This window comes from Lepidochelys kempii, chromosome 1, assembly GCF_965140265.1.
Source record: "Lepidochelys kempii isolate rLepKem1 chromosome 1, rLepKem1.hap2, whole genome shotgun sequence".
NCBI lineage: Eukaryota > Metazoa > Chordata > Testudines > Cheloniidae > Lepidochelys > Lepidochelys kempii.
The window spans coordinates 32,518,958-32,532,150 of record NC_133256.1 but is presented as its reverse complement, the minus strand read 5'-3'; the positions used below and the strand labels follow the sequence as shown (position 1 = coordinate 32,532,150).

General features: G+C 41.7%; 1 protein-coding gene across 7 annotated transcripts in view; it reads right to left on the bottom strand.

The window, feature by feature from the left end:
* Window positions 1-13,193, bottom strand: part of DYNC2H1 (dynein cytoplasmic 2 heavy chain 1) — a 407,641-nt gene that overhangs the window by 382,238 nt on the left and 12,210 nt on the right. For all 7 annotated transcript variants that reach the window (XM_073338445.1, XM_073338455.1, XM_073338435.1 and 4 more), the window contains exon 11: window positions 17-192. In XM_073338445.1, the coding sequence (XP_073194546.1) occupies window positions 17-192 (176 nt within the window). The remainder of the gene's footprint in view (window positions 1-16; window positions 193-13,193) is intronic.

The window sequence follows — 13,193 nt, the reverse complement described above, 5'->3', positions numbered from 1 at the left end:
AATATTCTATACTTACCAAAGTCCTGACCGGGGATTCGACAAACCTGACTGAATGTCCCTGGACCAACCATCAAATTGTTCTTGTTCGTAAACCTTAAACTGTTCTAAAAGATCATCTGCATTTTGACGGAATGTTTGAAATCCAGACAAGTCAGAAAGAAGAGCCTCTGCAATCTTGATGGCGTCATCCACCTTAAACACAATCCCATTTGTCAAAGATGAAAGGGGCATAACTTTTGGATTGTATTTTTATTTTAGACACATGACAATAAGTACAAAGATCATTATTTGCAAAACACAAAACATCTAAAGGCAAATTGTTATAAGTGGAGCTCTCCAAGAAACGGATCTTTTGGTAAAGCACGTGATTTTCAAGGAACATTTGTGTTCCCTCTTTAAGAGCCAGATATTGAAAGTCACAGTCCCTAATCACAGGGTCCTTTTCACCCTTTACACTAGTTCTTTTTTAATCGAACATGAACATACTGTAGTCACTTACTCTAATATAACCTCCAAACACTGACCATTAAAAACCAAACATTAAAAGATATCAACACTACATAGAAAACTTCCATTTACAAATTTTAAAAAAGAATACAGCTGCAGTTACCTAAAGATCTCAATGAACACTCAAAATCTTAAGGAACAGGATTTTGTCAAAATCAAGGGAACCTGCCAGTAGGCTTTGAAATTTGCACTACAGGCCCAAGCACAGAGTACAGTGAAGAGGTGCAGATGGTGGACTGTAAGGAAGGTTAGTACAAGCACTTTAATATTGGTGTAACATGGTGATCTTACCCCTATTTGATTATCAGATCCAGCTAGGAAGGGGTGGGTGATTCCTATAAAGAACTGAGATGGCTTAGTTGGAGGGGAGCTTCAGGAAGGAATTTGGTTCCTGGGGCTGGTCCTAGAACAGGCAGAACGAAACATAAGGGGAAAGGCCTTTGGGCCCCTGCAGCTTGTTTTGGTCATGAAAATAAATGAAGGTAACTTACTTGTAACAGAGTTCTTCAAGTTAACTCTGCATATTCACTCTCTGGGGACCTACACCAACCCTTGCAGCAGGACAGTGGAAATTAGTAGCAGTGACCAATAAGTGACCATGCTTCCCCACCCTCCTGCCTAGTGCTCAAGTGTGTTTTGAGCATATGAGTATAAAGGGGGTGTGGCACCGTTACCACCTCGGTTTCTTCCACCGCTAAAGCGGAAAACTACTGATATTTTAATACGGACTCTGGAGGAATGGAGAAGGTGGAGGGGGTATGAATATGCAGAGTCCATCTCAAAGAACTCTGGTTACAAACAGGTAACCTTCATTTCTTCTTTGAGTATTCTCTACATATTCCCACTTTTGGGGTAGTTTGACAAGCAGTGCAGTAAACTGGATGGAAAGGTGCAGAGTTCTAATTAAACAAGGATTGGAGTAACACTCTACCAAACTGGGCATCCAACTTGGATGCCATATCCAAAGTGCAAGGCTTCACAAAAGTGAATAGTAATCTACGTAGCAGCTTTGCATATCTCAAGGGAATGTGTTTATAAAAGCTGTAGCTATAGCTACTGCCCTAGTAGAATGAACTCTAAGCGGAGTAGGAATGGGAAGAGAAGCTCCTCCGTCTATAACACTCTTCAATGTACTGTCTAACCCACCTAGACAGAAACTGAGATGAAATGTCTTTCCCTTTGATTTACCAGCATATGAAACAAATAACTTAGAAGAAGACTTAAAACTCTTTATCTGAATAGTATGATAGTACTGTCTTCACATCCAACAATGGTATCCTGGGCTCCCTTTTAGATGAATGAGGCTTTGGAAAGAACACCAGTATATTAATAGTTTCATTTACATGAATCTCAGAAACAATTTTAAGAAAAAATTTAGGGTGTGGTCTAAGAAACACTGTGATACACTGTACCTCACAATGACACCCTGTAACCCGCATATTCATTATTCATATATGGTTGTGATATTTCATACAACGCATGCCATGTAAGGTATCATATGAGAGGTCATGATCTGTTGAAACTGGTTATTCTGTCTCAGTATGCATATCATTAGTGTGTATAGAGTTACGAGATTGTGCTGAATGGTTGTCACTGAAATATGCTGTAAGTTTGCTAGTGGCATGCAAAAATCTCAGCCCAGGTGGGGTGTTGACCATACATTAATCAACTGTGTGACTCAGCTATGCAAGCACCACACAAAGGGAACTGATTTTTCACTGTGACTCAGCAACGCCCACCAGGACATGCTTAGGCTAGTGTCTGCCAGGCACATGGGCCAAGGGTATAAAATAAAGGACAGTTGACGCAGGCAGGGGCCTTTCTCCTCTAACACCTACACTGGAAACAACCGGGATGCCAAGAAGACTAAGATCTGAGGAATCTTGTCCAGACTTCAGCAGGGAAGTCTGTGCATTAAGGACTGTAACATCCAGTGGGGTGAGAACAGTGTCTGACTCAAATCCTGTTTAGTTTATAGAATATAGATTGGATGCATATTTTTATTTTCTTTGGTGACCATCTCTGTTCTTTTATGCATATCACTTATAACCACATAAAATCTATCTTTCTATAGTAAATAAACCTGTTCTATATTTTACCTAAAACAGTATATCTTGCTTGAAGTGCTTGGGAAACTTGAGCTCAGTAACAAAAGCTGGTGCATGTCTTCTCCACATTGACAGGGGGGCGGACTGGGTTACAAACTTACAATTCTCAGACTTCTCAAAGTAGGACAGTAGTACGGCTCTGGAGTCCTAAGCTGGGGAGCTGGGGGAAATTGGCTGGAGCCTCTCTGTTGCTGCTTCATGAGAAGCACTCAAATAACTCGGCTGGGTGTGACCCTGCCTGTGGACTTCTGTGTAAGTGCAGTACCTGGAGAGGTTTGCAGCTTGTTACATCACAGTGCGAAAGGGAGGCCAGGTTGGTAAGCCAGAGGTCTCAGCGGTATCCCAGTTACAGGTTGCACCACGGGGAACCCGTCCCAAACATCTTGTCTTTACAAAAAGTACTAAAAGGGTGATTCATAGATTCATAGATATTTAGGTCAGAAGGGACCATTATGATCATCTAGTCTGACCTCCTGCACAATGCAGGCCACAGAATTTCACCCACCACTCCTAAAAAAGACCTCACACCTATATCTGTGCTATTGAAGTCCTCAAATTGTAGTTTGAAGACCTCAAGGAGCAGAGAATCCTCCAGCAAGTGACCCGTGCCCCATGCTACAGAGGAAGGCGAAAAACCTCCAGGGCCTTCCAATCTGCCCTGGAGGAAAATTCCTTCCCGACCCCAAATATGGCGATCAGCTAAACCCTGAGCATATGGGCAAGATTCATCAGCCAGATACTACAGAAAATTTTTTCCCGGGTAACTTGGATCTTACCCCATCTAAAAACCCATCACAGGCCATTGGGCCTCTTTACCATGAATATTTAATTACCAAAACCATGTTATCCCATCATACCATCTCCTCCATAAACTTATCGAGTTTAATCTTAAAGCAAGATAGATCTTTTGCCCCCACTACTTCCCTCGGAAGGCTATTCCAAAACTTGGTCTATCACCAATGCATGTAGTTCACTAATTCTTCTGGCTGAAGTAACTGCTATTATAAAGGCCATCTTCACAAATAAATGGAACAAAGAGCGGCTCACTATAGGTTCAAATGGTTGTGACAAGTTGAATCAAAACTAAATTCTGGTTCCATGGAGGGACAGGGTCTCACACAGGGGGACACAGGTTCAATATCCTTTCAAAAAGTTCTTAACCAGCATATACGAAAAAATAGATTTGACAATTATGTGATAATGGTATGCTGCTATTGCTGCTAAATGAACCCTTAATGGAGGGCAGAGATAACCCATTTATTTTTAAGTGTAACAGATATTCCAGAATAAGTTGCACTGGAGCTGGAACTGGGTCAGCACCTTTTCCAGTTGTCCATAAAACAAATCTTTTCCACTTTAACTCATGTTTTGTAGTAGATGGCTTTCTGGAATTAATTAAAACTCTCGGCATCTCAACCAAGCATGATCTTTCTTACTCTGTCAAAGGCCTATCACCCATGCTGTCAAACGTAACAACCAGAAATCTGGATGTGATACACAGGATTTTGAGCTGCTCTCTTTTGTTTCCAAGCACAGTACTGAAAACACTGCTTTGCCACTATTAACTGAAAAAAGGGGAAAAACCTACATGAAATTAATTAAATTGCTAAGAAATAGGGCGGCAGCAGTAGGCAATAATATTAAGATCCATAAGATAACAAGTATATATTAAAGAAATAATGTGATAATAATGTAAGAATCAATCCTGAAGCACTTACATGAGAGGAAAGTGATCAGGAACAGTCAGCATGGATTCACCAAGGGAAGGTCATGCCTGACTAATCTAATCGCCTTCTATGATGAGATTACTGGTTCTGTGGATGAAGGGAAAGCAGTGGATGTATTGTATCTTGACTTTAGCAAAGCTTTTGACACGGTCTCCCACAGTATTCTTGTCAGCAAGTTAAAGAAGTACGGGCTGGATGAATGCACTATAAGGTGGGTAGAAAGTTGGCTAGATTGTCGGGCTCAACGGGTAGTGATCAATGGCTCCATGTCTAGTTGGCAGCCGGTGTCAAGTGGAGTGCCCCAGGGGTTGGTCCTGGGGCTGGCTTTGTTCAATATCTTCATAAATGATCTGGAGGATGGTGTGGATTGCACTCTCAGCAAATTTGCGGATGATACTAAACTGGGAGGAGTGGTAGATACGCTGGAGGGCAGGGATAGGATACAGAGGGACCTAGACAAATTGGAGGATTGGGCCAAAAGAAATCTGATGAGGTTCAATAAGGATAAGTGCAGGGTCCTGCACTTAGGACGGAAGAACCCAATGCACAGCTACAGACTAGGGACCGAATGGCTAGGCAGCAGTTCTGCGGAAAAGGACCTAGGGGTGACAGTGGACGAGAAGCTGGATATGAGTCAGCAGTGTGCCCTTGTTGCCAAGAAGGCCAATGGCATTTTGGGATGTATAAGTAGGGGCATAGCGAGCAGATCGAGGGACGTGATCGTCCCCTCTATTCGACATTGGTGAGGCCTCATCTGGAGTACTGTGTCCAGTTTTGGGCCCCACACTACAAGAAGGATATGGATAAATTGGAGAGAGTCCAGCGAAGGGCAACAAAAATGATTAGGGGACTGGAACACATGACTTATGAGGAGGGGCTGAGGGAACTGGGATTGTTTAGTCTGCAGAAGAGAAGAATGAGGGGGGATTTGATAGCTGCTTTCAACTACCTGAGAGGTAGTTCCACAGAGGATGGTTCTAGACTATTCTCAGTGGTGGAAGAGGACAGGACAAGGAGTAATGGTCTCAAGTTGCAGTGGGGGACGTTTAGGTTGGATATTAGGAAAAACTTTTTCACTAGGAGGGTGGTGAAACACTGGAATGCGTTGCCTAGGGAGGTGGTGGAATCTGCTTCCTTAGAAGTTTTTAAGATCAGGCTTGACAAAGCCTTGGCTGGGATGATTTAATTGGGGATGGTTCCTGCTTTTGAGCAGGGGGTTGGACTAGATGACCTCCTGAGGTCCCTTCCAACCCTGATATTCTATGATGATTTATAGTTTAAAAGGCTGGTAATTTAAGGGTGTCATCAATGTTGGCACAAAGCCAAGGACAGGGAGATGGCAGTTCTAAGCTATTTAACCCATTGGTTCTCAACCCATGGCCCAATCAGCACACAGCTGTGGCCCACGTGACATCCTCAGGGCCATACAAGTAGTACTGGATACAGCCCACATATATAGGTTGAGAACCATTGGTTTAACCTATGGCTGGTGTGTTGCTGGGCAAATATGGACTGAGATTAGGTAAAGGTCATTCCAAAACTGCAGAGAGGGGTCAGTCAGACATACTCAGTCCAAAAACATGCGAGGGTCACCATAAATTTAGCAGTTATGATTGGTCTATAAATATGGACCAATCGGAGAGGGTCTGAAGGTGATTGGAAAATAGATATTCTAATGATAGGATTGAAAAATAAGCTAATCAGAACAGGCCAAAAACTGTATATACGGCAGAGAGCAGGCAGGCAAAGGTTGGAGCAGGAGAAGGAGAAGATCATAGAAACCTAAAAGAGCAAGGAACAGCAAGGAAGAAGACCCTGAAGGAAGAAGCAACTGCAGGGTGGCAGCAGCAGCGGTGTTGCTTGGTCACAGCAGAAGGACCCTGACAGAACAGAGGGAGACAGAAGCCGGTGGAAAGTGAACATGCCAATCATAGTATAGGATATAGAATAAAAAAAAGGGTTAATTAATGTGTATGCTTGGGATAATAAAGTTGGAGGTCTGTCTTTGTATGTTTGTTACTATGTATAAAATTTAGAATTTATTAAGATTGTTTTCAGTGTCCTGCATATGACTGATCACCATGTGCAGAACATAATCACTGAAGCCATTCCAACTGTATTACATTACAGTATTGGGCACTTTAACTTGTATTCCTGTACTAAGGTATTTATGTTTTAATTCAGGTTTAGATTAATTAAACTAGGAAAGATTGGTTACATTAAATAAAGAAAACACTTGGTTTTGGAAAAGTATTGCCTGGGTGTCAATCCTTTGAGCGGAAGGTTGTATCCATGTCCTCCCAAGGGAGAATAGATATAGTCTGTTCTGAAAGGTTTCCTGAAGAGCATAGGGAGATCTTTGGTAAACCCTGGCAATTTCACTAGGACAGGCCCCCTCCTTTCACCCTGCAGGGACAGAATAATAGGTTAACATTTGGGGTACCCAGAAATAAGCAACAGAAAGGCTACTCTGGGACCCCTGAGTCTGTTCTTGGGGTAACAGATGGAAGACCCTCCCCCACTGCTAGGGTAGCAAATCCATTGATAACAGGAGAATTTTGTGATTCCCCTTGGATAAGGGGATGGGCTATTACCAGCAGGACAGTGGGGTGGGAATAGGTATTGTTTCATATTCTCTGTGTATATATAAAGCCTGCTGCAGTTTCCACGATATGCATCTGAGGAAGTGAGCTGTAGCTCACGAAAGCTTATGCTCTAATAAATTGGTTAGTCTCTAAGGTGCCACAAGTCCTCCTTTTCTTTTTGCGAATACAGACTAACACGGCTGCTACTCTGAAACCTTGGATAAACAGAGTAACTCAGTGTACCATTATCTCGGCCACACTGGATCAAGGTGCCACAAGTACTCCTTTTTACTGCATCACTGAGAATCACCCTAGCTGAACCTTGTCTTCTTTTCTTTAGGACTCTGGGAATGAGGGGAAATGGGAGGAAATGCATGTATCAAAACCTCTCCACAATCTAGGAGAAATGCATCTGTCAATGAAGTCTGTTTGAGCCTGCTCTTGAGCAGAAATGGGGACATTTTGTATGGAATCTAGTTGCAAATAGGTCTATGTTCGGAAATCCCAAAGACTGAAAATATCCTGAATCCCCAAATCTTTTGGAGTCCATTCTTGCATCTGCGAAGAATCTCTGCTCCGTCAATCTGCAATCACATTATATTGACCCACTACATGTAGGGCAACAGGGTATATATTATGCTGGATACACCAATCCCGAAGTTGTATTGTCTCTTTGCAAAGTTGAGACAATAGAGTTCCTCCTTGCTTGTTCACATAATATACTACTGACAAGTTGTCCGTGGCCCCTTGAATTACCGCATTCGACAACTGTGAGAGAAATACTCTGAGTCGGACTGCCCTCTGTTTTGAATACATTTATGTGCAACAGAGATTCTTTGCCGTTCCAAAGGCCTTGAATGTACAAATTGCAAAGATGCGCTCCTCACCTTGTAGGTATTATTAAAAGTGGAGAAGGTGGGTTGAACAAAACTCCCTTGAGGACATTTTGAGGTTCCAGCCACCATCTTAGGGAGAGAAAAACCTTCTTCAGAACAGTGAGTACTTTTTGCATACTTAATGACAGGTTTCAGAGTAACAGCCGTGTTAGTCTGTATTCGCAAAAAGAAAGGGAGTACTAGTGGCACCTTAGAGACTAACCAATTTATTTGAGCATAAGCTTTCATGAGCTACAGCTCATTTCATCAGATGCATCACTTCATTGGACGTAGCTCACGAAAGCTTATGCTCAAATAAACTGGTTAGTCTCTAAGGTGCCACTAGTACTCCTTTTCTTTTTGCGAATACAGACTAGTGGCACCTTAGAAACTAATCAATTTATCTGAGCATAAGCTTTCATGAGCTACAGCTCACTTCATCAGATGCATCACTTCATTGGATGTAGCTCACGAAAGCTTATGCTCAAATAAATTGGTTAGTCTCTAAGGTGCCACTAGTACTCCTTTTCTTTTTGTATACTGTTCATAATGGATCTGAAATTCCTTAGTAGTTAGTGCTGAAGAGGTCTCATTCTGAGCCTGGCATATGGAGGCACATAGGTCATGGATGCCATTAGCTAAACTACCTGAATGCATCTGATGAAGTGAGCTGTAGCTCATGAAAGCTCATGCTCAAATAAATTTGTTAGTCTCTAAGGTGCCACAAGTACTCCTTTTCTTTTTGCGAATAACATGGCTGCTACTCTCATACCTTTTGACAGGGATATTGAAGCATATGGTAGTTTTTAATTTTTAAAACCTCTTCCTTTTATGGAGTTGAGAATCACACCAATGAATGGAATCTTCTGTGACAGTGTGAGAAGAGACTCTTTTTCGTTCATGAGAAGACCAAAGGTTACAAATAAAGAATGAATGACCAAAATGGCTTTCTGTAATTCTTCTTTTGAGAAAGCCTTCAGAAGCCAATTGTTGCAGTACAGAAATACAAAAATTTCCTGTCTTCTCAGATATGCAGCTACCAGAGCCATGCATTTGGTAAAGACATTGGGTGTGGCTGAAAGGCCACACAGTAGGACTCTGTACTGGAAATGGACTCTGTACTGAACCAATAGAAAAACAGGGATATTTTCAATATGAGGTTCTTTCTGAAAGATGAATCTTTGAGATTGAAATCACCAAAGTAATTCAAAAGTGGACAGGGAGGGAATAATTAATGCTATACTCACCATCCTGAATTGAAACTTCCTGATGAACATGCTTAAAGCTCTGAGGTCTAGAATTGGTCTGAGGCCTCCATTCTTTTTAGGGGATTAGAAAATATCATGAATAAAATCCCTTGTGCCTGGAATCTAAAGGAATTTTTTCTGCAGCCCCTGCTTGCAGTAGAGCTTGGGCTTCTACCCTTAACAAGTTCTCGTGAGAAGGGTCCCTGAAAAGATAGTGAATAGCAGATGGATCACTTGATCATTGCCTGTTCTCTTCATTCCCTCTGAAGCACCTGGCATTGGCTATTGTCAGAAGACAGGATACTGAGCCAGATGGGTACTGGGATAGATATAATACTTTGTCCTGCCTTGAGTGCAGGGGACTGGACTTGAAGATCTCTCAATGTCCCATCCAGTCCTACTATTCTTTGATTCCATGCTTTTATGGACCTTTGACCTGACTCAGCATGGCTGGTCTTATGTAAGGAAAGTGAGAGGAGTTGCATGGAGGAAGGAATATTAATTGGATGGTATAGAATGCTTTTATTTTATTTAAAACCCATCTGTCTGAGGTGATATTTGACCATGCACTGTACAAATAAGAGAGAGAGTTTCTGAAAACATGGGTAGTATTTATTGAAATTGGTTTGAAGCTCTCATTCATCACATCAAACCTGCAGGCTGATGAGAGGCAAGAAAGATGTAATCAAGGAGTTCTTCATCCTTGTCCTGAGCTTGTGGGATTTTTTTCCTCTCCTGCATTTTAGAGGATGTCTGTTTTCAGTGTTGATAATAAGGCTGCCTCTCATAGGTTTAAGAAGAAGAAGGGAACGAAGATAGAACGTATTGTCTAGGGTATCTGAAGATAGATACAGATGTCTTTCTACAATAAAGAGGTAATAACCCCCAAGATCTCACAGGTGAGTTTATTTCCTTCATTCTCTCCAGCACTGTATCAGTTTTTGCACTAAAAATAATCCATCTCCTTCAAAAGGTAAATCCTCATTTTTGTCTTTCTTTCCATAGGCAAATATAAGGATTGTAGCTAGGCATGTCTATGGAGAGTTATCACTAAAACCACAGATCTTGATGCGGTGTCAAAAACATCAAATGATGGCCTAAGGGCATGGTTCACCACATGTTGGCCTTTCATAATGAGAGCTGTTGTTAATCTCCTCTAGTCCTCTGGGAGGTTCTTGGTTAAGACAGATCTTCTCCCACAAGTGAAATTGATATCTGGACATAACTGCTTGATATCGACCACATGCATGTTTAAAGAAAGCGACAAAAAAAATTCTTCTTAGAGAGTCCAACTTTTTTCCTTCTTTGTCATAAGGAGTCAAGTGCTGAAGACCTGACCTGGATTTTTGACCTGATGCTGCTACCACAAGAGAATTGGTTTGAAGGTGCACATGAAAACAGAAAAACCCTTCCTGTGAGACCTGATATAATTTATCTGCCTTTTTTTAAACTGATTGACATGAAGATGGATTTGACCAAAAAGATTTTCTGGTTGCCAGAGACCTTCCAATATAGGCAATGACACCTTACTCTTTGCAATAGAACACAAAATACTGGACATGTGGCTCCTTTCAAAGCTACTGAGGTAATATTAAAGTTGATGCCATCCTATCCACTAGCTTATGAAATTGAACGCTGTCCTAAGAAGGAGACGTTGCTGTAACTACATCCACATTTTCCATATCTTTTTGTTGAATTCCTGTAGAAAAGATGTTGTCTGATGCTCCTCCTCAAATAATGTCTCCTGTGGTAAGGATTGGGAACATTCTCTAAGTGTCGGATCCTTACCCCTCAGATCCACAACGCTCAGATCCATCAGTTCCAGTTAAAGATGTAGTGGCTACGAAGATTCAAGCTTCCTGGAGTGATAGTGATAAGTAGGATTTGGCCGATATGTCCCAGGCATCCAAGGCAGTATATGCCAATCCTGCCATTCACCCCAATACTGTCTCACATACCTTGTTTGGAACACAGGGTGCCATGGAGGGAAATTCTTATCTGAAAATGGTCAGATCATACTCTTGCTTGTTGGATCCAGCTCTATATCTGATTGCAGATCCCATCCCAGATCCAATACTGAAGCAGCAGGTGAAATGACCACTGTGGGGATCTGGGTCATGTAGCATGGTGACAAATCTCTTCTTAAAGTTGGGATCTTAGGTGGTGGAAGAGAGACTGGAAAATCTCCATGCTTGATGTCCCATCTTAGTCTTTTATCATGAGAACCATAAGAAATAGCCAGATCTGTTAGTAGATGTGAGTCCAAGTGAATCTGTACCATGACAGTTAAAGTATGCTGCTGAACTGATGTGTTCAGATCAGATGATCTTTCCTTCGGATCCGTATTTCGAGAATGGATCTACAGATCTACCATCCTTTGGTCTCAGATTCGCATGTGAAAGGTCTGACGTACTACCAGGTATATGTCTTAATTTAGCTTTCAGTTTCCTCTGAAATGGGGCAGCCAGTTCTAATAAGTTATTTGGACCCATAGGATGACTGTCTGAAATGGGTATTAATTTTGGAGTCAGATCCAAAGGCTTAGGAACAGTCAGATCTGCCAATCTGGAACTGGAGCTCAGTGCCAAGATGGAAGCCTTCATTCTTGCAATTTTCTCGGATATAAATGTACTCAGAGCTGATTCAAGCCTCCTATCCTTATTTTCAGATCCTTCAGAGTTCTCAGATCCCAGAGGCTTGACAGACAAAGCCTCCTGTAATAAAAGAGCCTAAACAGTGCTTAATTTGTGCCAGGGCTTGCCAGGGCTGAGCCCTGGCACCACTAAGCTTGAGGGTTCATAGCCCCTCTGGGTTTGCTGCATCAGTTATGAATGTAAAAAAGTCACCTGAGCCCCAGAACCTCTTTCCTTAAAAATTAAGCGCTGGGCCTGAAGACTATTTTGTCTTTCCTTCTGGGCCTGAGGTGTGAAAGTATTACAGGTAGCACAACATGCTGGGGAAAGGTTCTCCCCCAAACACTTTAAACACTGAACATGTATGTCAGACGCAAAGAGGACTGCTGGGAAAGATGTGCACCACCTGAAGCCATGTTTCTTCATACTGGGATCATCCATACTGAACTATAGAACTATACCTTAAAACTATGATGTAATCTAAATCTTGCCTAATTTATCCTAAAACTAAGTATAGACTACTAACTAAACTACTAACAGCAAGAAACTAATATGAAGGCACTACCAATCAATACATCTGTGAGATCCAATGGTTCACATCCTTCCGCGGCTGCTGTTGGAAAGAACTGAGGCTGCAGTGGCACCACAGCTCCTATATATTCGTGCTCTTAGAACACCCTCAAGCGCCAAACGGGGAGGATGGGGGAGCATGGGCACCTGTCGGGCACTGCTACCAGAAGCTTCTACCATCTTGCTGTACTAATCAGCAAAAGCCCCAAGAATGGCACTATGCAGAGGACACTTGAAAAATTTTGTGGTACTTTGCAAGTTTTTTTATTTGAAGAATAAAACTGCCCTGAAGGAAGGACCTGAATAGACTTTTGGGTGTAGCATGAGTCCTTCTTGGGCTGGGGGAGACAGGCCAGCAACTGGATAGTCCAGAAAGCTATCTAGCATCCTCTTTATTGTGCTTTTTGGTTAGAAAAGAACACAGCCTCTTTGAAGCCAGCTGGTGCCTTGCTAGTTAGTGTGCCCTGGATTGGGGGACCTGGAGCACAAAGAAGATTACAATACTATCATGGATGACATTACAAAGCTTTGGTTAATCTGAATTTGGTAAATCAGTATAAACTCTATCTCTCAATTAAGTTGATAGATTCATCTCAGTAAGTCAGAATGAGGTATCTATTATACAGTCAAATATATTAGGAAGCAGTGTTTCTCCCAGGATCTTAAGAAAATGAGAAGATGAATTTCAACTGAGTGCCAAAAGCATAAGGAAATATTCAGAAGGTCTGAACACTTTTTCCCATCACTTTTAAAAATATTTTTTATGGCATGTATGTTTAAAAAAAGTGCCTATTCTCATAATTCTGTCACAAACTGCAATTTAAGTAAAAAGTTTAAAATACTAAAATGGCTCTGGTGTTTTTTAGAAGGAAAGCAGAGCAAGTAAGCCTTTCTCAAAAACCAAAAGTATGCCATTGGCAAAAACATAAGTGTATGTATAA